This window comes from Muscardinus avellanarius (genome assembly GCF_963383645.1).
Source record: "Muscardinus avellanarius genome assembly, chromosome: 5".
NCBI lineage: Eukaryota > Metazoa > Chordata > Mammalia > Rodentia > Gliridae > Muscardinus > Muscardinus avellanarius.
The window spans coordinates 89,168,303-89,194,027 of record NC_137790.1 but is presented as its reverse complement, the minus strand read 5'-3'; the positions used below and the strand labels follow the sequence as shown (position 1 = coordinate 89,194,027).

At 52.2% G+C, this 25,725-nt stretch overlaps 2 protein-coding genes across 5 annotated transcripts; one reads left to right on the top strand and one right to left on the bottom strand.

Annotated features, from left to right (window-relative positions):
- Positions 1-404: 404 nt before the first annotated feature.
- THPO (thrombopoietin) lies at positions 405-6,765 on the bottom strand (the record flags this gene model as incomplete). 2 transcript variants are annotated; one of them, XM_080695728.1, is made up of 5 exons in its annotated part: positions 405-716; positions 833-913; positions 1,128-1,295; positions 6,282-6,368; positions 6,655-6,765. In XM_080695728.1, 5 exons carry the CDS (start codon positions 6,763-6,765, stop codon positions 405-407), a joined length of 759 nt encoding a protein of 252 aa, XP_080551854.1. The 2 variants fall into 2 exon arrangements, with proteins under 2 accessions (XP_080551854.1, XP_080551853.1); XM_080695727.1 differs by having other exon boundaries at positions 405-896.
- A 3,834-nt stretch (positions 6,766-10,599) lies between these two features.
- On the top strand, positions 10,600-18,595 carry CHRD (chordin; the record flags this gene model as incomplete). Of its 3 annotated transcripts, none has more annotated exons than XM_080695693.1 (23): positions 10,600-10,747; positions 11,033-11,136; positions 11,515-11,644; positions 11,749-11,877; positions 11,956-12,055; positions 12,179-12,266; positions 12,625-12,766; positions 12,885-13,025; positions 13,106-13,188; positions 13,275-13,422; positions 13,577-13,683; positions 13,788-13,907; positions 14,500-14,656; positions 14,958-15,178; positions 15,434-15,547; positions 15,855-16,127; positions 16,209-16,302; positions 16,400-16,456; positions 16,728-16,831; positions 17,301-17,403; positions 17,793-17,947; positions 18,105-18,207; positions 18,543-18,595. In XM_080695693.1, the coding sequence occupies 23 exons, from the start codon at positions 10,600-10,602 to the stop codon at positions 18,593-18,595; spliced, it is 2,874 nt and encodes a 957-aa protein (XP_080551819.1). The 3 variants fall into 3 exon arrangements, with proteins under 3 accessions (XP_080551819.1, XP_080551818.1, XP_080551817.1); XM_080695692.1 differs by having other exon boundaries at positions 18,540-18,595; XM_080695691.1 differs by having other exon boundaries at positions 13,079-13,188.
- Positions 18,596-25,725: the final 7,130 nt, after the last annotated feature.

Genomic DNA, 25,725 nt, shown 5'->3' with positions numbered 1-25,725 from the left:
ATTTGAAAATTTATGCAGAAAATAGACCAAAAATAAGTAGCTGCTCTGATGAATATTATTGATAGTTAAAAAAATAACTTCTGAAGTTTTATAATACACAGTGAAAAACAATCCCTTTCCTTTGCCAGGGCTTTGGGCTCTAGGTGAAGACAGGATGTCTGGTATAGCTGCAGTTGTCTCCCAGGACCTCTCCTGGGGAAGGGAACTGTACATGAGATGCTGTTGAAGCTGGCAGTGTCTGTGTACCTTACCCTTCCTGGGACAGAGTTGGAGAGTGAGGTTGGGCTGGGATTAGAATTGGGCTGGTAGGGTTGGGTGTGATGGTAGAAGGGCCAGGAAGCAGTGGGTGGGACTGGACCATGGGGGTGGGCAAAGTGGGTGAAGGAGAGAAGAGTGTGTACTGTTCAGCAGGAGGATGGGCGGGGGAAGGAGAATATCCAGTTTGGGGGCTGTGTGGCAGGGAGTCTGCATCCAGAGTTCCTTGTGGAATGTCTGAGGCTTCTAGGGTCCTGGGAGAGGCTCCAGGAAAGAGTCCATGAGTTCCAGTCAAGGGTCTGTGTGTCCTGTTCAGGTATCCAGGGATTTGGTCTGGGGACCTGGAGGTTTGATTCAGCAGACCAGGAATCTTGGCTCTGAGTCCCTGCAGCCTGTTCAGAAGTCCAGAGCCAGTAGTTCTGGCCGAGACACTGAAGTTTGCCTCCAACAATCCAGAAGTCCTGTTTGGGAGCTTGTTCAGTGTGAGGAATAGAGAGGTACTGCTGGGGACAGCTGTGGTGGGCAGGGCCCGCCTGACACAGAGGGTGGGCCCGCCTACAAGCAGCAGGAAACGCACCTTTCCACGGAGCAGTTGTTGGAAGCTCAGGAAGATGGCGTTGGGATCCTTGTGAGCTGTGGTCCTGCCCTGTGGAGGAAGCTGAGGGCAGAGGATGGGCCTGAGGCCAGGCCTAGATGTTAGGCCTCCCTTGACCATATAGGAAAGATAGGGTGTCTGCACCCAGGAATCATGGCCAGGAAGGAGCACTCTTTAGTAGGTCAGTTCATCTATCCACCATGTCCCTAGTATCTGCTTTCTTCCTTTGGGTCGTTAGGAGGCTGAGCCAGAGAAGGACCTTTAACTAGGGACTTACCTGGGTTCCAAGGAGGCCCTGCAGGGCTCCAAGGAGGAGGCGGACCTGTCCAGAAAGCTGTCCCAGGAGGGACGAGAGGCAGGTAGGTCCTAGTTGTCCCCGTGCTGCCATGACTCCCTCCAGTAGAAGAGTCACTGCTCCCAGAATATCCTGTGCCTTGGTCTGCTCCTGGGAAAGAGAGGGAAGAGGGAAGTGAACTGCTTCAAAGGGCATGCTAATAGCGGGTGGGGAACCTGTAGGAGTAGCCAGCGGAATGAATCATAGGAGCTGAGAACTGGACAGGACCAGGGTCCCACCCAGCACAGGAATTCTTTCACAGTCTCTCCACAATTGGTCATCGGTCTCTGCTTCAGTAACTCCAGTGTCCGCCAATCTAGTCTGGTCTTAGACTGGCTTTCAATCAGAAAGTTTTTCTCTATTAGAGCTTTTAGCTCTTGGATCTAATGCTCCAAGTGTTCTCTTTCTATACAAAATCTTAGGACCACAGCATTTAAAAACTAAATCTGGAGTTGAACATGCCATCCTCCTATCTCAGCCTCCCAAATACTGGGATAACAGATGTGTACCACCCTGTTGTTATTATTATTATTATAATTATGTGTGTGTGTGTGTGTGTGTGTGTGTGTGTGTGTGTGTGTGTGTAGCAGGGGATTGAACCCAAGAGCATTCTACTTTTTTTATGTGGTACTGGGGTGGAACCCAGGTACTTCTTCCCTTATTTGAACTACTAGCCCTAACGTTTCCTATGAAAATTATTTAAGTAGACTCCAAGCTTACTTTACAGCAATATTATTGATGCAGCTATTTTTATTTTTACATTTCTGGTTTGCCTGTTTCTTTTTTGTAGTGCTAGAGGACAAACACAGAGCCTCATACATGCTAGGTAGGCAGTTTACCACTTAGTTATATCCCCAGCCTTGAAACAGCTATTTTTATTTATTTATTTTGGTGGTACTGGGTGTAGAACCCAGGGGCTTTTCTACCTCCGTTATACTTCTAGACCTATTTTATATTATTATTATTATTATTATTATTATTATTATTACTTTTTTTCAGAACTGGGGATGGAACCCAGGGGCATTCTACCTCTGAGCTACACCCTCAGTGCTATTTTATTTTTTTATTATTTATTTTGAAACAGGGTCTCACTGAGTTGCAAAGGACCTCACTAAGTAGCTGAGGCTGTATGCAAACTGTGATCCTCCTGTCTCAGCCTCCCAAATGCTGGGATTACAAGTGTGCGCCACCATGCTTGGCTTGTATTTTTTATTTGGAAACAGGGTCTCACTAATTGCAGAGAGTCTCTGCTCTCTGGTAGCTGAAGCTGGCTTCGAACCTGTGTGATCCGAACCTGTGTGATCCTGTCTCAGCCTCCCAAGCGCTGGAATTACAAGCATGCATGTGCCACCACACCCAGCTGAAACAGCTTTTTTTTGTGTGTGATACTGGGGTTCTTGGAAACCCTTCTGCCTCTGGGCTACACTCCCAGACCTATTTTTTAAAATATTTTTATTTGGAAACAGGGTCTCTTGAGCCAGCAAGGCTGGTTTTGAACCTGCACAACCCTCCTGTCTCTCCCTCCCAAGCGCAGGGATTACAAGCGTGCGCCACCACGCCTGGCTTGAAACAGCTATTTTTAAAGCTAAGAATTATATATTACTTTAGATTTTTAGTATCCATATCGTGGAAATAGTGTTATAGAATTCTTTTCTAGCCAGGCATGGTGGCACAGGCTTGTAATTCCAGCATTTGGGAGGCTGAGACCAGAGGATCACGGTTCGCGGACAGCCTCAGCTACTTAGTGAGGCCCTCTGCAATTTAGTGAAACCCTGTTTCAAAATAATGAATAAAAAATAGAGCCGGGTGTGGTGGCGCATGCTTCTAATCCCTGTGCTTGGGAGGCTGAGACAGGAGGATCGCACAGGTTTGAAGCCAGCCTCAGCTACTTAGTGAGGCTCTCAGCAACTTAGTGAAACCCTGTTTCCAAATAAAATTTAAAATAGGTCTGGGAGATAAAAAAAACCCCTGGGTTCTGCCCCCAGTACCACCACCAAAAACAAAAAGAAAAGGACAGAGGGTGTAGCTCGGAAATCGAATGCCCCTGCATTCCATCTCCAAACCTGAAAAAAAAAAGAAAAAGAAAAAAAAAGAAAAAAGTAAGCTATTCTGAGTGGACTGTCCCCTTAGGATGCATGCTGGTATGCTGATTTATTAAAGGGGACTATATTAAGCTAACATGTCTAGAAGGAAGCAACCTGAATAGGGAGAGACTAAAAGACATGTTATATGAGGTATAGTAAAACAAATCAACAGCTGGGTGTGGTGGCGCACACTTGTAATCCCAGCACTTAGGAGGCTGAGACAGGAGGGTCGCAGTTCATGGACAGCTTCAGCTACTTAGTGAGGCCCTTTGCCACTCAGTGAGACCCTGTTTAAAAATAAAGAATAAAAATAGGGATGCGGATGTAGCTCAGAGGTAGAATGCCCCTGAGTTTCATCCCCAGTACTGCAAAAAATAAAAATGAAATAGGGTTGGGGTTCCATACCTAGCACCACACACACACACACACACACACACACACACACACACACACACACAAGCTGTTTCAGGGCTGGGGATATAGCTAAGTGGTAAACTGTCTACCTAGCATGTATGAGGCTCTGGGTTTGTCCCCTAGCACTACAAAAAAGAAACAAACCAGAAATGTAAAAATAAAAATAGCTGTATCAATAATATTGCTATAAAATAAGCTTGGAGTCTACTTAAATAATTTTCATAGGAAATGTTAGGGCTAGTAGTTCAAATAAGGGAAGAAGGGGATGATGACCGGAAATCTAGAATAGGACTTTACTCAGTCTATGTATGTACATATGTAGAATTACATGTATGTTTTTGTTGTTTTACCTTGTTTTTGCTGGATGATGATGGTGATTATTTGCGGTACCGGAAATTGAACCCAGGGGCATTCTACCTCTGAGCCCTACCCCCAGCCTTATTTTTATTATTTATTTTGAAACTGTCTCACTAAATTTGGAGGGCCTTAAGTAACTGAGGCTAGCCTCAAACCTGCCATCTTCCTATCTCAGCCTCCCATGTACTGGGATTACAGTGTGAGCCAACATGGCTGGCTGGCTTTGATTTTTTTTGTGTGCTGCTGGGGATGGAACACAGGGGCATTCCAGCTCTGAGCTACACACCCAGCCCTATTTTAATTTAATTTAATTTAATTTAATTTTTTGTGGTACTAGGGATGGAACACAAGGGCATTCTACCTCTGAGCTACACCCCAGCCCTATTTTTCTTCTTTTTTTTGGTACTGGGGATGGAACCCAGGCGCATTGTACCTCTGAGGTACATCCCCAGCCCTATTTTTTAGTCTTTTTAAATTAATTATTTGTTTATTTTTATTTTTTGGTGGTACTGGGGTTCCTGGAAACCCTTCTACCTCCAGGCTACATTCCCAGACCTATTTTTATATTTTTATTTGGAAACAGGGTCTCTTAAGCCAGCGAGGCTGGCTTCGGAACCTGCACCATCCTCCTGTCTCCTCCCAAGCACGGGGATTACAAGCATGCGCCACCATGCCTGGCCAAGTCTTTTATTTTTGAAACAGGGTCTCACTGAGTTGCAAAGGGCCTCGCTAAATACCTGAGGCTGTCCCTGAACCACGATCCTCCAGTCTCTGCCTCCTGAATGCCGGGATTACAGGTGTGTGCCACCACGCCTGGCATTTTATTCTTTATTCTTCATTTTGAAACAGGGTCTCACTGAGTTATAAAGGGCCTCACTGAATAGTAGCTGAGGCAGTCACACCCGGCTGTTTTTTAATTTTTTAATTTTAATTTTAATTTTTTATTTTTGGTGGTACTGGGGATGGAACTCAGGGACCTTCTACCTCTGGGCTATACTCCCAGACCTATTTTATATTTTATTTGGAAACAGGGTCTCTTAAGCCAGTTGAGGCTGGCTTCGAACCTGTGTGATCCTCCTATCTCAGCCTCCCAAGCTCGGGGATTACAAGTGTGTGTGACCACGCCCAGCTTTTTTTTTTTTTTTTTTTTTTTTTTTAAGCAGGGTCTCACTAAGTTGTGGAGGGCTTAAGTTGCTGAGGCTGGCTGAGAACCTACAATCCTTATGTCTCAGCTTCCTAAGTATACATGTGTGTCACCATGCCTGACTTTAACCTTGTTTTTTTTTTTTTTTTTCTTGTGTGTGTGTGTGTGTGTGTGTGTGTGTGTGTGTGTGTGTACTAGGGATGGAACCCAGGGGCATTCTACCTCCAAGCTATACCCTCAGCCCTATTTTATTATTTTATTTTGAAACAGGGTCTCACTAAGTTGTAGATGGCTTAATTAAGTTGCTGAGGCTGGCTGCAAACCTGCAATCCTCCTGTCTCTGCCTCCCAAATACTGGGATTATAAGCATGTACTGCCAAGCCTGGTTTTCACTTTTTTTTTTTTTGGTACTGGAGATGGAACCCAGGGGCCTTCTACCCCCAGGCTACACTCCCAGACCTATTTTATATTTTATTTGAAAACAGGGTCTCACTAAGTTGCAGAGGGCCTCATCTAGTAGCTGAGGCTGGCTTCGAACCTGCGATTCTCCTGTCTCAGCCTCCCAAATGCTGGGATTACGAGTGTGCACCACCACCACACCCGGCCACCTTGTTTTTAACCTAGCTTTTTAGTGTTTTGAATCTTCTTTCTAGTGTTTTATTATTAATGGTACTGCCCCGCTTTATATCACTTGTGGGTAGCAGATCAGTCTTACTTGTTTATGTTAACAACTTAAGGTTATAAGTCAAAGGCATGGCCATGAGAGACTTCTGTTTAGTTTTTCCTGGTGTTCACTTCTAATTTATTCAACATATTAGTCCTGAAATACATCATTGTGCCCACAGGATACCATCGTGGGTGAATAATAGGGTTAGGTTGGCCAAGCTGAATATTTTTAAGGAACTCAAGAATTATGAAGATCCATAGGATCTTATGATAGGATTTAGGGATGGCTTTTGTGAGTGTGAGTGTGTGTGTGTGTGTGTGTGTGTGTGTGTGCGTGCGTGCACGTGCTAGAGTCAGATCAAGAGCCTCATATGCTAGGCAAATGCTCTACCACTGAGCTATACCCCCAGCTTCCTAGGATAGCTTTCTTACTGTCTGGGCTTTCCATTCTCCCAAGCTGAAGTCCACAGCAGGTAGCAGGACAGGTGTAGACAGAGGGTTGACGTCTGGGCATTGGTTCTGTTGAAAGAGATGAGCAGGGGAGAAGGGAGATGAAATAGAGGGGGTTAAGGTGGCCCAAGGACCAGGACACTCTTCCATGAGCACTATGTTCAGAGGAGAACTTCCAAAAGAGGCTATAGTGCCACTCATAATTCTTGCCAGGGAGTGGTGGCCAGTAGGTGTTGGTCTTACCAAAGACATCATTAGAAGAATGGTTATTGGCCAGGGAGAGAGAGGAAGTGATTGGGGCGAGGATACCTTACCAGTTAGGTGGATAGAGGGGCTAGTGCTGGGGAATTCTCACCAGTCTGCTGTGAAGGACATGGGAGTCACGAAGCAGTTTATTTAGGAGTCGGGGGTCACAGGCAGGAGGAGCCGGGCTGGACAGAGTTAGTCTTGCAGTAAGGAGAAGCATGACCACGAGGAGCAATTCTTAGATGAGGGCAAGCGAGGTTGGAAGGGGTAGATAAGGAAGAAATCATTGTTGGGTGGTGGTCCAGGAGTTCCCAGTTAGGACCCAGACCTGAAATCCAGGAGATCTGCAGTGCAGATACACCTTATTCCAGGGAGATTGGGTCCCCAGGCCCTTCCCCTGCAGCATACCCCCCCCATGCTCCAGTCTGGCCCTGGGCCTCAAGTGTGTTCTTACCAGTCAGCTCCATTCTGGCTCGGGTGTCTGGCTGGAGTGGCTCCCTGTATGGGGCCTGTCCCCTGAATCCTTCCTGCGGCCATGGAGGCGGCTTGGGCTCTTGTACTTCTGGGCAGAGTTGGGTGGGGCACAGGTAGGCCAAAGAAGAGGGTCTGGAATCTATCCTGAAAGTGACAAGAGTAGTTAGTGTTTCATCCAGTTCAAGTAAAAGACTGCAGGGCTAGGGGAACAGATGCTAGGAAGGCTGGAGCTGCTGAGCAGCTCAGAGCTGCAAAAGCTCTGACTGCTCCCATGTTTTCTTGTGATGGAAGCATATGGTGTCTCTTCTCGTTAGGGCTCCTCAGTGATGCTGGTATCCCCTACAGGAGCAGCAGAGCATGATACGTGTGCACACACATCTTCATTAGCCTGAAATTCTGAGCAACTGTAGCTCAGTTAGGATGGAGAAAATCTGGGCTGGGGACAGAGAAGGGAAGCTGTAGCACAAGACTGGGGAGAGGTGGAAAGTGGGATACAGGGCCAGGAGGAAGTGGCAAAGAGCAAGGGTTGAGACGGCTGTTGCTGGAGGAGAGTGGTACTGAGAAGGGGAACTGGGCAAAGATATTCCTGGGAGCCAGAAGACAGGGATTAAAAGGTGGCACCATAGATACTAACCTTTCATTCTTTATTTACTCCACACATAAAGCCTCTTGGAGTTTTTCTTTGCACTCTGAGTTCTGAATTACCCCATTATCCAAGTCAAAGAGATGGTCTAACAGTCTTGGGACTTCCTGATGCAAGTGGCCCAGGGATGGACACCTGCTGAGCAAAGTGATGCCCACCTTGCCTGGCTTACCTCCCAGTAGATACCAGCAATGGGATCTCTCTCATAGCTGTACATGCTCCCTGCCCCCTCTGCAGACCCCTCTGGTTCTGTCACAGGACCCCCCACATGGCTTCCTCCTTTCACAAGTTGTGCAAAGAGGCCTGCACCTGATTCAATATTGGGATTTCCTGTAGGTCTGTCAACACGCACAAGCCCGCCTCCCATTTCCCTCTCCTTGGGCCCTGGCTTGCAGGACCCTTCTTCCCCAGTACCAGAATTCAGAACCATAAGCTAACAAGGAATGACCTGGCAAGAATGGGGGCTGGACTGTCTCTCTTGATGCTGTCTTCCCTAACTCTCCATGTACCTCCTGTCTTATTTTCTCCCTGGGCCCTGTCCCCTTTCCCTAGAGCCAGCCAGGACTGCTGTGTTCCACCAAGTTGTGATCAGTCTCTCAGAAACCAGCACCCCACCCCCTACCCCTGCTCTGTTCTGCTCCTCCCATTCTGGGAAGGCTACACTCTTCTCGACAAAGGTCAGTGCCTGTAGGTTCCAGTTTGCCTGCCCCTCCCCCAGCTGAGAGCCCTGTTCTTTCCTGTCCTTCCTACTCTCTCTTAACCTCAAACCCTGCCCGCCACTCACCGGGTGGAGAAGGGCACAAGAACCCAGGTGCACAGCGGGTAGCACTCTGGGGAGCAGATGAGTAGAAAGGCATGTGGCGCTGGGGCACAGCCCCTCCACGGCAGTGGGGTCACACGCTTATCCAGGCCACTTCTGCCCAATCAGAGAGCAGAGAGCCACCAGACACTGGCAAAGGCCCCCGGAAGTGACGCCTTCTATCTGCGCTGGACCTGGAGCCCTTGCCTGGACTGTGGTCCACTAACGGAACTTACTCCTCCACTCACACACCACAGGAAGGATTTGCGAAGGGAACCCATCTTTTCCTAGGAGATGGAAACCTGAGACCTGGTTAGGAGAGACAGGAGAAAAGTAGAGGTTTTATCCAGAAGAAATCAAGCAGGATGTGTTTGTCCCCAGGGAAGAGGCATGGAACTCTTGCTTTAGATTGCTGGCTTTTCAGTTCCTAGCTATCCAGATTTCTTTTCCTTGGACACCACACCTGCTGCTGAAATCTAATAGTACTCTTACTTTCCTGCTTTGCTCTCCTACAACCCTTCAGGGAGTCCCATCTTGTGATCCCCCATTTCCAAGTAGAATCTGGGTAGTAGAATCTGGGTATTGCCTATTTTGGAGAATGATCTTACGAGGCTCACGTTATGGGGAAGGATGTGGACGTGGACTAGAAGGTGAGGGCTGTGTGTGCTGGCTAGGCCTGGGTGGCTGCTCCTGCTGGGCACCGCTCAGCTGCATGCCCATGCCCTCCTGTGCTTCCATCGCCTGTTGCTTCATATGTGACAGGAGGGATAACCAGGCCCATGTGTCCCTGTCTTAGGAAAGACAGCGATGCTCCCCCTTGATACCTCCCTGCTGGCTCCCCTTCCTTTGCCCTGGCTCTAGCTGAGTTGCTTTCTCCTCAGTCCCAGTCCCCCTACAGTCTCTGTCCTTGGGGGGCCTCTTGGCCTGACCTGCCCCCACCCATCTTCCAGTGCTTCCTCAGGCGCCTGTTTCTCCTCCAAGGATGGGGCTGTCTGCTAAGAAGTATGGCCTAGATCCCGGAATTCTCCAGTTCAGCTAGAAGAGATGGCTCCTAAGATTAGGAAGGAGGGTGCTGGGATAGCTGAGAGGATGGTGGAGTTTGTGTGTGGGGGAGTGACAGGGAGACATGACCAGAAAATCAATACAAAGGAGGTTGGGGGTAGGCTGGAGAAGTAGAAGATCCCTTGGGTGAAGGAGGAGGTGAGAGAGAGGGCAATGGGTGAATAGGCTTGGGGCAGGTTACGGTGGAGAGGAGAGGGAAACACTGTCACTCAACCCAGGGGACATTGCCTGTTTCTGCCTAAGTCTCTGTCCTGGGGAACTAACTCTGGTGAGGAGGGACTCAGAGGGGTCGTAGGGACCCAGGGTCAGCAGTGAAAGCGCTGCGCCAAAGGAAGAGAGCTGTGGGCCTAGAGTCTGGCGAGACCCATCGACACCCTTACAGACAAGTCTTCATCCTTCAAGCAGGAACCCGTCCTTGCCCGGTTCAGGGCCTGGGGCCCAGCCTCTGTACCTCCCAGGCCCTGAGGATCTGGTCCTCGGCTGGACGCGCACCTCCGGGTCCAGTCGCCCGGTGCCTGCAGCTGGCAGCTGGGGCCCCGGGCCCTCCTCTCCTCCCCCTCTTCGCGCCCCCGTCCCTCCCCTCCCCCTCTCCCTCCCTCCCTCCCCTCCCTCCTCCTCTGCCCGGTCCCAGCCCCTCCCTCCCCTCCCCCACTCGCGATCCGGGCCGCTGCTGCTGGGCCGGACCCCCCCGGGCTCAGCCCGGCCCCTCGCCGAGCCGCCGCCGCCTCGTTTGCAGAGGAGGAGGCCCCCGGCCGGGGCGTCGGGCGCGGGGCATAAAACCCGCCGCTAGAGCCGCCGACGGCCGGGGTCGGCGCTCCTCCCGCCTTCCTCCCGCTCGCCGGCCCGGTGCCGACTCTGCGGCCGCCCGCCAGCCCCCAGCGCACTGCCCCGGCCCCGGCCCGGCCCGGCCCGCCCCGCGGCCCTCCTCCTGCTCTCCTCGCCTCTCCTCCTCCTCCTCCTCCTCCTCCTCCTCCTCCTCCTCCTCCTCCTCCTCCTCCTCCTCCTCCTCCTCCTCCTCCTCCTCCTCCCCCCCCTCCTCCTCCTCCGCCCGCCTCCCCAGCTGTCCCGTCCGAGTCATGCCGAGCCTCCCGGCCGCGCCGGCCCCTCCGCTGCTCCTCGGGCTTCTGCTGCTCTGCTCCCCGCCAGCCCGCGGCGCCGGCCCCGAGCCCCTCGCGCTGCCCATCCGCTCCGAGAAGGAGCCGCTGCCAGCCCGCGGAGCGGCAGGTAGGTGGGCGCGGGGCAGGGGCGGGGGCGGGCGGGAGCCGGGCTCGGGCAAGTCCGCACCGCCCCGGGCGGCCCGGGCGCAGGTGGCACGCGCGGCGGGCGGCTGGGGGTTCAGGGTGCAGGGTGGGGGTGCAGGGTGGAGGTGGGGGTTCAGGGTGGAGGTGAGGGTGCAGGGTGGGGGTGGGAGTGCAGGGTGGGCGGGGGCCGTGAGCTCGAGGCGCGGCCGGGACGCACGGGAGGACCGCGCGAGCGGGACAGCGGCCGCCAGCCAAGCCCGTCCCGCAGGCTGCTCCTTCGGCGGGAAGGTCTATGCCTTGGACGAGACGTGGCACCCGGACCTGGGGGAGCCCTTCGGGGTGATGCGCTGCGTGCTGTGCGCCTGCGAGGCGGTGAGTGGGCCTGCGGCCGCCTCCCGAGCCCCTGAGCCTGTGGTCGGGGCTGAGCGCACTGGGAGAAAGACGGAGGAAGGGCGATCGCCCTCTTAGGGGCTCAGGTGTTGATTGTTATTGACCGCCCACTGTGTGTCGGGCTCTGACAACTGCTATTCTTCCGTCTCACTTAGCTATCATTACAACCTTTAGATAGATGCCACTGTTATCCCTAATTTCCAGACAGGGTCCCTAAGGCCCCAGGAAGTTAAGTAATTTGTCTAGAGTCAAGCAGCCGCGTGTCAGTCTCTGAGGATATGGTGGGAAGACTTTGCCCTGGTCCCTAGCTTTCCCTCCTCACTCTGGGCTCTGACATCCTGCACTCACTTACTTGTTCAGCCTCCATGGGGTCGCCGTGGGAGGGGCCCTGGCAGGGTGAGCTGCAAGAACATCAAACCCGAGTGCCCAACGCCGGCCTGCCGGCAGCCACGCCAACTGCCAGGACACTGTTGCCAGACCTGCCCTCCCGGTAAGGACGCTCTGCCCCGGTGGGCGGCAGGGTCGCAATGGAGGTCCTGGGCCTCTTGGATCGGGGCTGCCTGCTGAAGGCAGCGTCACTTACCCCTGGCACAGAGCGCAGCAGTCTGGAGCAGCTGCCACAGGGCCTGTCTTTCGAGTATCCAAGGGACCCGGAGCACCGCAGTTACAGCGACCGCGGGGAGCCGGGTGCGGAGGAGCGCGCTCCAGCCGAAGGCCTCGCCGGTAGTGGGGGTGGGGAGCAGTCTGGGCGGGCCGCTGGCGGTGGTTGACAGTGCTCAGACCATCTCCCTCCCCTCCCAGACTTTGTGGCGCTGCTGACAGGGCCGAGGTCGCAGGCGGTGGCACGTGCCCGCGTCTCTCTGGTGCGCTCCAGCCTGCGCTTTTCTATCTCCTACCGGAGGTAAGAAAGGGGAAGGAGGGACCCGTCAGCTGGGGCAGGAAGGAGAACTATGAGAGACGGCGGGGGAGGGGCTGCATTTGGCCTAGACTCTGGGTCCAGCCTCATCTGACCTCTCATTCCCAGGCTAGACCGCCCCAGCAGGGTCCGCTTCTCAGACTCCACAGGCACCGTCCTCTTTGAACACCCTGCATACCCAACCCAAGATGGCCTGGTGAGATGATGTCACTTATGAACATGCATCAAGTTTGAGTACTGTGTGGAGAGCATGCTCTGCATTGCCTCCTTTGATCCTCGCAGGAGCTCAGTGGGAAGAAGACACTGACATTATGATGCCCATTTTACAGATGAGGGAACTGAGGCTCAGTAGCAGAATATGATTTGTTCAAGGTCAAGCAGCTAGTAAGGGGTGAAGCAGGATTCAAACCCAAGCGTCTGGCTCCCAGGCCTCTTCTTAAGCTTCCTAGGAGGGCCTGGAAGCTCCCTTCCATATTCCTCACCAGGCTCGGGCGTCTTAGCTGGCTCGTCCTGCATACTGTCTGAGCATAGACCTTCTTGTCTTCCTGTCCTAGGTCTGTGGAGTGTGGCGGGCAGTGCCTAGATTGTCTCTGCGTCTCCTTAAGGCAGAACAGCTGCATGTAGCACTAGTGACACCTGCTCACCCTTCAGGAGAGGTCTGGGGGCCTCTTATCCGACACCGGGCCCTGGCGGCAGGTAAGGGAAGAAGGTGCCCTGGATGAGGAGATCTGGGCTTTTTTCTCTTCTATCCAGGGACCAGGGTGTGCTGAGAAGGGGATTTTCTGGTGGGCTCTCACTATCCTCCCTCCCCCAGAGACCTTTAGTGCCATCCTGACTCTAGAAGGCCCACACCAGCTGGGTGCAGGGGGCATCATTCTGCTCACCCTCAGTGACACAGAGGACTCTTTGCATTTTTTGCTGCTGTTCCGGGGGCTGCTGGAACCCAGGAGCTCAGGTAAGTCAGCAAGGAAAGTGCAAGAGAGACTGGGGAGAGCACCTGTCTTTTAGAAGTGCCCACACATGGATCTGTTGCAGAACCAGCCCAGGTTCCCTTGAGGCTCCAGATTCTACACCAGGGGCAACTCCTGCGAGAGCTCCAGGCCAACACCTCAGCCCAGGTGAGGGAGGGTCTGCCCTTCTCTGCCCGTGCTGCCCCCTGCTCTGACCTCTTGCTGTTGCCTGCCACACCCTGCTCTGTCTCCAGGAGCCAGGCTTCGCTGAGGTGCTGCCCAGCCTGACAGTCCAGGAGATGGACTGGCTGGTGCTGGGGGAGCTGCAGGTGGTCCTGGAGAGGGCAGGTGTGCCAGCGCTGCGTATCAGTGGACACATTGCGGCCAGGCAGAGCTGCGATGGTGAGGCAGGGTCAGGCCTGCACCTCGGGTCCACACGGCCGAGAGGCATAGATGCATGCCAGGGAATAGGCCCAGGTGTATGTGGGAGAGGTCCTGGGGGCTCGGGGTGTGAGTGGTCTCGAGAGCTGCCATCACCTGTCTTGGCCCTCTGCAGTCTTGCAAAGCGTTCTTTGTGGGGCGGATGCCCTGATCCCGGTGCAGACAGGAGCTGCCGGCTCAGCCAGCCTCACGCTGCTGGGAAATGGCTCCCTGATCTACCAGGTGAGAGTTGGGGGCTGAGGAGATGGGGAGGGCAAAAGGCAGGGCTTTGACCTGAAATGGTTCAGGCCCCATGCCAATTTGCCCTCCCCCAACCTGCCCACCAGGTACAAGTGGTAGGTACAGGCAGCGAGGTGGTGGCCATGACACTGGAGACCAAGCCTCAGCGGAGAAATCAGCGCTCTGTCCTATGCCACATGACTGCGCTCCCGCAGGGAGGAAGCACGGTGAGGCTCCAGGCAGAGTCGGTGCTCTGCCCATGTGCTGGGGCTGCCGAGGTGTGGGCTGTGGGAAGCCAGGCCGGACGTGCAATACCATCCACCCCTCGGGGCTCTCTCATTATTGGCTCATTTGACACACTTTTAGTAAAGCCCAGGCTGGGGACTAGAGTAAGCTCATAGTCAAATAGAACAGTTATACAGGAGGAATAGTGCCAGAGACCCTGTAATAACCGATGTGATCTCAATGGCTACGACGACTGGGCCTTTCTACATCCCAGGTACTGCATGGGTTCTCTTATTTTTTGGCTTTTGCAGTGCCACAGCAGCCTGCCTGTGCAAAGCCAAGTAGTCAGGCAGCCAGGCTGTCCCTGGGTAAGGGAAGGCTCAGGTTAAATAACTCTTCAAAGTTGTTACACAGCTAGGAAGTAGGAGAGGAAGGACTTGAAACTGGACCTGCCAGGTTCTTATTTGAGCTTACTGGTATGTGGAAGCGTGTATGGGTGTAATGGGGGCACAAAAAATGGAAGGGCCTCAGAATCTGGGCTGTGTGAACAGCTGAGGGGCTCGTCCTGAGGGGCTCGTCCTTTTTTGCCCTTAGGCCGTGGGTGTCTGTCCTGGGCTGGGTGCTCGAGGGGCTCACATGCTGCTGCAGAATGAGCTGTTTCTGAATGTGGGCACCAAGGACTTCCCAGATGGAGAGCTGCGGGGGCACGTGTCTACCCTGCCCTACAGTGGGCACAGTGCCCGCCATGACAGTGAGTGCAAAAGGGTCTGCTTGCCCTCTCGTGTCCTCTGACCTCTGACTCAAGGGATGAGGGACAGTGCCAGAGGGCCACATTCTGCTGCTGCCTGGGCTCCAGGTTGGCATCTGGGGAGGGTGGGGGTGGAGGCTGGTCCTGCTGGCAGACCCTCCCTGTCGCTACACTGCTCCCTAGGCCTAGGCCCATGGGCAGTAACTCCTCTCTTGTGGAGTCTGTGTTGGGAGGATGGCAGTTCTGGGAGTAAGGGGCTGCTCTAGGCCACTTCTCACCAGTCGCCTCTCTTGTCTGTGCTCAGTGTTGCCCGTGCCCCTGGCAGGAGCCCTGGTGCTGCCCCCTGTGCAGAGTCAGGCAGCTGGGCATGCCTGGCTCTCTCTGGATACACACTGTCACCTGCACTATGAAGTGCTGCTGGCTGGGCTTGGTGGCTCAGAACAGGGCACAGTCACTGCCCACCTCCTTGGGCTTCCTGGGAAGCCCGGGCCCCGGCGGCTGCTGAAGGGATTCTATGGCCCAGAGGTGAGGACATGATGGGGGGCAGCTTGAAAAAGCTCTGCTTTTTAGCTCAAAGTGCTGTGTGGGGAAGCAGAGAGTCTGTCTGTTACAGAGGGGCATGGGCTTGGGCATCAGACAGGCCTGGGTGTGAATCTGACTCAGCCTTTTTTATGAATTCTCCTTTTTGAGGGTCTCAGTCTCTTCATCTGCAAATTGGGGACCAACTGTAGGCTCAGTCCTAAGTGCTTTGTTCCTATCCTCTGCTCTGTCTGCCTGTAGGCCCAGGGTGTGGTGAAAGACCTGGAGCCTGAGCTGCTGCGGCACCTGGCACAGGGCACTGCCTCCCTGCTCATCTCCACCAAGGGTAGCCCCAGAGGGGAACTTCGAGGGCAGGTTGGTGGGCAGTGTGGGCAGTGGGGTGGTATGGCGGGGCCGGCCCTGTTTACCTTTGCACTCATTACTCTCTTTCTCTGAGCCCTGGGAGTGGCAGTATGGGGAGGATGGAGCCACATAGGGTGCATATGGAGGCTGGCAGCGCAGTGCCCTGTCCCACAATGGGGATGGTCTCTGCGGCAAATAGCATCCTCCTGGGTACCACAGTGCTGAAGGGGTGGAGTCATCTCCCGTCCTCTGGCCATCGCCGGCTGATGGAGACCCCGGAGGTAGCCACCACACTGCCTCAGGTGTCTTCTCCTCCTAGGTGCACATTGTCAACAAATGTGAGGTTGGCGGCCTGCGTTTGGCTGCCACCGGGGCTGAGGGGCCAGGGACTCCGAGGGTTTCGAATGCAGCAGCTGCCACACCTCTCTCACTGCCGGCGATCCCAGGACCCGATGCCCCAGTGTCCGCCAAACCTAGTAGCTCTGGACGACCCCGAGACCCCAATACGTGCTTCTTCGAGGGGCAGCAGCGTCCCCATGGAGCTCGCTGGGCACCTAACTATGACCCACTCTGCTCACTCTGCACCTGCCAGGTAGGAGGCCCGAGGGCACAGTGGGTTCTGGGTCTGGTGCAAGGGGCCTGGCACCCAGTCAACTCACCCCCCTCTCTGCAGAGACGAACAGTGATCTGTGACCCTATAGTGTGCCCACCACTCAGCTGCCCACACCCGGTGCAGGCACCAGACCAGTGCTGCCCCCTGTGCCCTGGTGAGTTGCTGCAGGGGAGGAGCGGTGGTGGAAGGCTCTTCTAGGGAGGGAATGAAGGGGCACTGCCCTCTGCATCACCATTTTCTTGTCTCCTTAGAGAAACAAGATGCTAGAGACCTGCCAGGGCTGCCAAGGAGCCGGGACCCCGGAGAAGGTGAGCTGGAAGGGTGCCTGTGGGTTGAGAGGATCCGAAGGAGCCAGTGGGTCAGACCAGATGGGAAGAGGAGGGGGAAGAGTATGGATGGGGGAGGCTGAAGGGCACAAATTCCAAGTGACACCTGACGGGCATCATTAGTATTACTGCCCCTCCTCTCCGGTAGGCCCTTGTGTTAGGCCAGTGTGGGCTTTCCTGGAGCTCAAGCCTTGGTTGTGGGCCCAGATGATGAGCTCAGTACTAATGGCAGCTGGGCACTGTCCCCTACCAGGCTGCTATTTTGATGGTGACCGGAGCTGGCGGGCAGCGGGTACCCGGTGGCACCCCGTCGTGCCCCCCTTTGGCTTAATTAAGTGTGCTGTCTGCACCTGCAAGGTATGGCTGCCCAATCTTCTCTGGTGCCATAACCCAGCCGGGCCTGCAGAGATGGGGAGGGGGCTTCTTGGAAAGCAAGCCCACCTTGGTGAGGAGGGTTCAAGGATGGAAACACCATGAGAAGGCCCCTTTGGCTTTGAGAGCTGGCTCCCTTCAGTAGAAGGGAAATGGCTGGCCCACATGTGAATTCTCCCTCTGCCCCTGACTGGCTCCACATGACTCTGAATCTCCCTGAGCCTCCACTTTCTGAATCTCCCTGAGCCTTCCTTTCCTCTTCTGTAAGCAAATATGGTGGTGCCTACCTTACTGGGTACAATGAGGATTTGAGTTCAGGTTTATAAATCAAGCTTAGGTCTCGGAGAAAAAGGCCACACATACATTTCCTTTGAGGTGGGGAAAGGAGAGGGAGGAAGAAGGAGGCTTGTGTGTCTTCCTCCTTCCTGACTTCTCACTCAATGGGTCTCTACAGGGGGGCACTGGAGAGGTGCACTGTGAGAAGGTGCAGTGTCCCCGGCTGGCCTGTGCCCAGCCTGTCCGTGCCAACCCCACAGACTGCTGCAAACAGTGTCCAGGTGAGGGCGTCAGCACTGAGGCCTTGCCCTTGTGACTGGGGCAGGCCTGGACCTGGGTAAGGAGACCCATAATAGGGTGGGAGGAAGGGGCACTGCTCTGTGCCTAGTCTGGAGCCAGGGCTCTAAATGCAGTAGATAGAAGGTGGGTGCATGTGCTTGTGCGGTGTGACGAGCTTCAGTTTCTGCACCACCTGTTTATCCACCTATCATTCACCCACTGTCTGCCCATCCATCCATCCATCCATCCATCCATCCATTCATCCAGTGATCTGTCCATCCAAATTTATCACCTACTAAATTTCAGAAACGACTAACTGTTGGGGATTCAAAGAGAAATAAAAATTTTTTGGCTCTCCAGGGCTGACCTTAGCCTCTTTCCCTCCCAACAGTGGGGTCAGGGGCCCACACCCAGCTGGGAGACCCCATGCAGGCCGATGGGCCCCGGGGCTGCCGTTTTGCAGGCCAGTGGTTCCCAGAGAGCCAGAGCTGGCACCCATCAGTGCCCCCCTTTGGGGAGATGAGCTGTATCACCTGCAGGTGTGGGGTAAGTGGGGGAGAGTGTGAAGTGGGTCACGGGGGCTGGGAATAGGGAGACCTTCCCAGGGAGGGCAGTTCCTGGAGGCAGGCTTCCCTGAAGGGCTGAATGTTGCTGTGCTCCTGTACCTCTGGGGACCCTCAGCATCTGCCATGTCCTGCACCAGGCAGGGGTGCCCCATTGCGAGCGTGATGGCTGTTCATTGCCCGTACCCTGTGGCTCCGGGAAGGAGAGTCGATGCTGCTCCCACTGCACAGCCCGGCGGCGGCGTAAGTGGGCTGGTGGGGCTGCCTCAGGATGCCTGGGGAAGGAGGGAGCCCATGTAGTGCCAGGAGCCATGCCCTCGGCTTCACAGGTGCTCTTCTGGTCTATCCCTATAGGGCTATCACAAGATGAGTGTTATTTATTCTCATTTCTTTACAAATTAGATTTCTGAAGCTCAGAGGAATTAAGCAACCAAAGTCAATGGCCCATGTACACTGACTTGCTTGGAAAACCCGACCTTTTTGGACCCAGAGTAGAGATGCTCTGTGTGGTCCCCCATTCCACCCATTTCTGGAGCGGTTCTCCTCTTCCAACATTCACTCCCTTCTGTCTCCAGCAGCCCCAGAGACCAAGACTGTTCCAGAGCTGGAGAAAGAAGCTGAAGGCTCCTAGGGAACAGCCAGAGGCCACACGACCAGGAGGACGGCCGAGCTGGGGGAGGGGTGGTGCGAGGACCCTGTGTTTTCCGGTGGGGAAGCCCAGTGCCGTTGGCTCCTCCATTGTGCCTCCTCTTCTCCCTCCCCACTACCTCTGGGAACTTCAACTCTGCCAGGGGAGAGCGGCTGGCAGACCAAGGCTACGTCCTCCAGCTCTGCCTGCCCAGTTGCCCCCTGGCCTCTGGCCCTGAAGCCTACCCCCTTTTCCTCTGTACATAATGTCACTGGCTTCTTGGGATTTTTAATTTATCTTCACTCAGCACCAAGGGTCCCCCCACTCCACTCCTGCTGCCCCTGAGCTGAGCAGAGTTATTATTGGAGATTTTTTGTATTTATTAAAACATTATTTTCTGTCTTTGGGCTTGAGGCCGGCTCTTTGTGGCCAGGGGCCTGAGTGGGCCTCAGTGGAGAAGGGTATACAATGAGAGAGACGCTGTGGCCCCAGCCTTCCCTCTCAGCCCTGGGAGCTGCAGGACAGCACAGCATTGGCCGGCATGCCTCAATTCTGCAGAAAGGCTTGGGGCTGCCCTTGAGAGGGCCTGGAGCCCTAGGAGCCCAGGCGACCCGAAGTAAGATTTACACTCATTTAGTTACCCAGGGCTGGCATTTGTGCTGACGCCATGTTTGAAGTTGCTCCAAGGAGAGAGGCAATCGTGTCACTAGACTTTACTCCCTTTGTCTAAAACAAGGCCTACACTTTCCCATTATTCTTCTTTGCTGGAAATGAATTGTGGTCTGAAATCAGTTCAGGGTCCACTCAGATCAGAAGAGATTGGGATCATTCCCAGTCTAGTTCTTTGCTGAGCTCATCTTGAGATCAAGCAGTATGAGGATATGAGCCCCTGCTTTTCCCACCCTCTCCCTTTACCTCTTATGTCTATCACTAGCAACTAGGCATTCACTCCCACAGGCCTCCGAGGCTCTGAGGAAATAAGGGTATCGGGAAGGAATCAGCACGAATGTACCTGCAGATTTATGTTTTGTATAAACTATGCAAGGTACAATGAATCTGGATTTTACCATCTGGGAAGGCAGAAGGAAAGGGACTCGTAGACTTCTTATTTAGCGTTAGCTCTGCCGTGTATGGTTAAGCAGTTACTGTCCTGGCCCATCGAAGCATCAAGTTCTAGTTCTGTTAACCAGCTGAGTGATTTCACTTCCGCGAACCTGTTTTCTTTTCTGTAAAACAGATACCTCCCTCACAGGATACGATCAGAACATGTGCTTTACCCAGAAAGCAGTTCAATGCCTGGCACATATTTGTTGAAAAAAGGCACTGTAACTGCAGTGGGATTTCTGGAGCCGCTGTATACTGAAAGGTGGGGAGAGCGTGGGGAGGGAGGGGTGGGCTTGCATTGCATTTGGCGTGATATTCATGGAGGGGCCGGCTGAGGATGAAGGGGTGGACTTGGGCCAGGGCTTTGGCTGTCACAGTAGAAGGATTATGAGGGCTGGATAGGGACAAAAAGGAGCAGGACTGGGGTGCAGCTAAGCCCAGGAACAAAGCAGAGCCCAGGTGTGGTAAGATGGACCCCGAGACAACCACACAACCTAAGGAGAAGACTATTACTGGATAGGATATTTGAGAGTTTCAAAACCGTTACTGGTAGGATTTAAAATGTAGTCTCTAACCCTGTAGAAGGACAGTCAGGCATTCTACGTTTGGGAGGAAAAGCTCTGCTGAGTTTTTACAGCAGAAAGACAGGTCACATGTAGAGACCCTGCTCAGGGGGACAAAAGGAGAAATGAAAGGAAGGGGATTCTGATACGCCTGTTTTTTCCAGAGCAATCTCCTTCACAGATAGTCCTTTACTTTGCCTTGTTCTAACTGTGGGCTTACCTTTTACACCTTTCCAGTGATACTCTTGATTCATTTTGTCTATGCCAAATCCCGGTGTTGATGGGTCAGTGGCTGAGTAGACACCAGCATGGGGCTATGGCGTGGTAGGGCTGCTGGCAGCCATCAGCTCACTTTTGGCCAGGTCAGCAGAGCAGTTGTGGGGGCATTTGAATAATTTATGAAGGTGACTTAAGAAAGGTAGTTATCAGATAGTGCTACAGAGCAGAGGAAGAGAGGAGGGGGACGGACGGACTGCTGGGAGCGCGGAGCCCACGGCCCCGCTCTACTCTCATGATAACCAGTTGACCACTGGGCAAGCCTGTTTCCAAAGACACTTTTGAAAAAGGTTTCAGAACAATGCCCCTTGGTGTTTCTTTTCTTTTCTTTTTTTTTTTTTTTGAAGATTTAAAGAAGTTTATTAAAAAGATAGAAATATAGGAGATAGAAATACAGCCCTATGCCAAAATGGCATGGGGGGTGACTTGAAATGAATACACCCACCCCTTGATGTTTCTGAAAACAATGGGAGAGAGAAAAACCAGAAGTGGCACTTTGACTCAATGAAAGTGTGAGGAGAGGTCTCATAGAATTGGGGCAAGGAGGAATTTCACTGAGCATGCTGCAAGAGACACATTTTAGCTGTCAGATTTTAGGTGCTCAGAGATGAACTGTGAAGAAGACATGTACGCAATACATACATAGAGACTATGTGTGGAATGCTGGAAATACACTGTTACAATGACAATAGGGAAAGCTTACTAGAGCTGGGGTCATAGTGCTTTGAGAGTGGAGCCACCCTGTACCATAGTGAGGGTTGGATGCATGTTTTCATCAAAGGGAGCTGCCAGAATTGTTTTTGCTCATCATAAAACTAAATCCTATGAATAACTTTGGTAATATACAAATATGTAAGGCAGAAAGAACAATTCACTTATTACTCCAACCCCAGATAATGGTTCTCAAAGAAACCACTGAGTCATTTTCTAAGTTTTCGTTAGAACATGGAGCTGCATGCCTCTGCTCCCCGTGCTCCCTTGGTGGCCACAGTGAAGCGATGTCCCCATTTGAGGCGTTTATGTGGCAGCCTCTGGAGTTGGAGCGCACACACATCTGATTTGCACAAATGGGAAAAGCCGTGGAGCGTGTGTATAGGAACTCTGACCTTTAGCATTGAAAATAGCTGTAGAGAGCTGATCGTGGTGGTGCACGTCTGTAATCCCAGTACTTGAGAGGCTGAGACAGAATTGCAGGTTCGAGGCTGAGCACAGCAACTTAGCAAGAGCCTCAGCAGTTTAGTGAGAGCCTTAACTTAGACCACATTGCAAAATAAAAAATTAAAAGGAGGTTGGAGGTGTAGCTCAGGAATACAATGTCCTTAGGTTCAATACCCAGTCTCTCTCTCTCTCTCTCTCTCTCTCTCTCTCTCTCTCTCTCTCTCTCTCTCACACACACACACACACACACACACACGTGAGTACACACACGCACTGGGGAGATACAAAAAGAAAGCTGGAAAAGAAGTAACAGCTCAGAGAAGCTGGTAAATGCTAATCCAGTGGTGTGATTTCCAGCAAAGTGACTGGAGCCCACCCTGGGGTCCCGGCTACTCAGTTGGTGCATGTGGAGCTGCCTGAGGTTGTCCTGTCCTCATGCAGGCAGCAGAGGTCAGCCAGTGGGAACATGTCCTGGCAGCCAGGGCCCCTGCCATTCCTTGGGAGGGTTGCTCCCAGGTTCCTCTTATCTTGCCTTAAAGGCCTGGCTCATTGGTGAACCATGGCCTTCTCGTGAGATCCAGGGTTTCTCCTCTTTTGGAGCTGCCCATGTCCTCTTCCTGAGCTCCCTGCTCTACTCTAGGGATAGAGATCCACTCTCATGTGTGTGGGGCAGGCAAGGCACACACAGGTAGAGGAATAGCACCAGTCAGAGGAACTGCCTGGCCCCAGGGCACTGAGTCCTCCTCCGTGCAGGGGCAGCGAGGCTGCTGGCTGTGTTCTGGGAGGACAGTCCTGCGTGCATGTGCTTCCAGTCCAGCAGCTGGTGGAGCTCATGAGTCTGACGTGACTGGCAAAGAAACATATGGTACAGGAGCAGGTGGCCATGGCTGTGACTCTCCACACGTATTGCAAGAACAGCCTGGAGTTGTAGTGTGCAGCCTGCTGCTGCTGCTGCTGTCCATATAGCCGGTGGCCCTGGGCTTTGCACATGGAGGCTAGGGTCCCTGAGAAGACCCTGCTACGAGGGAGCATGAGGGAAGCCAAGTGCATTCTCTCCTATGTGCATATTAAAAAAGTAAAGAACTTGTTCTTTAAGACTCAAACCTGTAGTTTTTCTGCCTTTTATACCAGGAGCAGTAGCAATGTCATCTTCTTTTTCTCCTCCTCCTCCTTCTTATTCTTATTCTTGTGGTACTTAGGATTGAACCCAGGGAGATTCTACGAAACAGGGTCTTGCTAAGTTACTGTGTGCTCGCCTCAAACCTGCAATCTTCCTATATTCTTTATACTGGAAGGAGAATTGGGGTGGGGCTAGGAAGAGGCAGGACAGGAAGATGAAAAGAAAGGAAGCCAGAGAAGCATCTTACGGAAAAGTGGCTGAAGGGCATTTTGCTATACACTATTTATATTTTAAGTTATCAATAGTTAATAATTGCATGCAAAAGTTCAAGATGATACCTAGGGCATAGTCTCTTCCTTCCACTCCATACCTAAGATTCAGGACCACTGCCCAGAGATACCCACTGTTGCTAATTTCTTGCATACAAGAAGAAAAGCCCTTTGAGAACAGGGATGTCTAAGATCCATGTCTGAGTTGTTTGCATTGTTGTGATATAGACTGAAGATTCTCAAACTTTAATGTACATTTGAATTATTTGGACGTCTTGTTTAAATAGAGATGCTAGCTGGGCATGATGGTTCATGGTTGTACTGCTTGTGAGACTGAGACAGGAGGATCGCAGTTTGTGGCCAGCCTCAGCTACTTAGTAGGCCTTCTGCAACTTAATGAGACCCTGTTTCAAAAATAAAGAATAAAGAATAGGATTGGATAAAGAATGCCCCTGGGTTCCATTCCCAGTACTGGAAAAAAAAAAAAAAAACCCAAACAAACAGATGCTGATTTAGAACGTCTGTGATGGGGCCCAATATTCTGAATTGCTCACAAGCTCCCAGAGGATGCTGATGCTGCTTGTCCAGGGGCACAGGTGAATAGCAGACAGTCCCTCACCTCACATCTTCATCAAAGTCTGAGAAATCACCAACATTTTATGTAAGTTTTCATTGTGTTAGGCACTGTCCTAGTTGCTGGGAGTCAGCAGTGAATCACAGTGGCAAAAAGTTCTGCTCCTGTGGGATGTATGATCTAGTGAGAGAAGATAGTCAATAACTGTAAGACAGCTTTCTGTTACTGTAATGAAATACTGGAGACAATCATCTTGAAGGGAGGAAAGGTTTATTTTGGCTCATGGTTTCAGAAATTTCAGTCTATAATTTCTTAGCTTTGTTGCTTTGGATGCCTGGTGGTACAGTACACCATGACGTCAGTGCCCAGAGGAAGAGGTCTGTCCGCCTCATGGTGACCAGGAAGCATAAAGAAAGACACAAAAGGTCTGGAGGCTCAACATTCCTTTCAAGGGCATGTCCCTGGTGACCCAGCTTTCTTCTATTAGGCCTTGCTTCCGGAAGGTTCCAGCACCTCCCAATAGCACTACAGACTTCAACACATGGACCTTTGTGGGGATATTCCAGGCCCAAACTGCAGAAGTAAATGTAACAAATCAATTATAATATAGCAACATATGTAGCAAATAAGTCAAACAGAGAGAAGATGGTGTTGTGGAAAACAGAAGAGAAAATCCCAGCATTCAGGAAGCTGAGACTGGAGGATCATGGTTTGTAGCCAGCCTCAGCTACTTAGGCCCCTTTGCAACTCAGTGAGATCCTGTTTCAAAATAAAGAATAAAAAATAGGGCTGGGGGTGTAGCTTGGAGGTAGAATGCCCTGGGTTCAATCCCTGGTCACACACACACACACACACACACACACACACACACACACACACACACGGAGAAGAACAAAGAAGAAAAGAAGAAGAAGAAGAAGAAGAAGAAGAAGAAGAAGAAGAAGAAGAGGAGGAGGAGGAGGAGGAGGAGGAGGAGGAGGAGGAGGAGGAGGAGGAGGAGGGCTGGGGGTGTAGATTGGAAGTAGAATGCCTCTAGGTTCAATCCCCAGAATCTCAAGAGAGAGAGAGAGAGAGAGAGAGAGAGAGAGAGAGAGAGAGAGAGAGAGAGAGAGAGAGAGAGAGAGAGAGATATCTCGAGAACAGAAGGTGACGGGGAGCTTTGTGGTGCACACCTGTAATGCCAGCATTCTGGAGGCGGAGACAAGAGGATCGCGGTTTGCTGACAGCCTCAGCTACTTAGTGAGACACTTTGCAACTCAGTGAGACCCTGTTTCAAAAATAAAAAGAGAAAAGACAAAACAAAAACCAGGGCTGGGAGTGTAGCTTGGTGGTACAATGCCCCTGGCTTCCATCCCCTGGGGAAAAAAAGAAAAGAAAAGAAAAAAAAGAACCCAGGGGCCTTCTACCTCTGAGCTACACCCCCAGAACTACTCCTCCTTCCTTCCTTCTTCTTTCCCTCCCTCCCTTCCTCCATCCATCCATCCATCTCTTTCTTTCTTTCTTTCTTTCTTTCTTTCTTTCTTTCTTTCTTCTTCCTTTCTTTCTCTTTATTTTTGTGGTACTGGGGGTGGAACACAGGGGATTTTCTACCTCTGGACTATACTCTCAGACCTAATTTATACTTTATTTGGAAAGAGGGTCTCACTAAGTAGCTGAGGCTGGCTTCAAACCTGTGCGATCCTCCTGTCTCAGCCTCCTAAGTGCTGGGATTACAAGCGTGTACAATGTGTAATGATTTTGAAAAACTTATGAATGTAGCGGGTGTGGTGGTGCATGCTTGTAATCCCAGCATTCGGGAGGCTGAGACCAGAGGATCGCGGTTCGCGGACAGCCTCAGCTACTTAGTGAGGCCCTCTGCAACTCAGTGAGACCCTGTTTCAAAATAAAGAATAAAAAATAGGGCAGGGGGTGTAGCTCGGAGGTCAAATGCCCCTGGGTTCCATCCCCAGACCTGCAAAAAACAAAAAACAAAACAAAAACTTATGAATGTGTCTAAGTTCCTTGTCAGGAAAAATGAAAATACCTACCATACACATGAGATTTATATAAAATAATATGTTAGTAGGTAT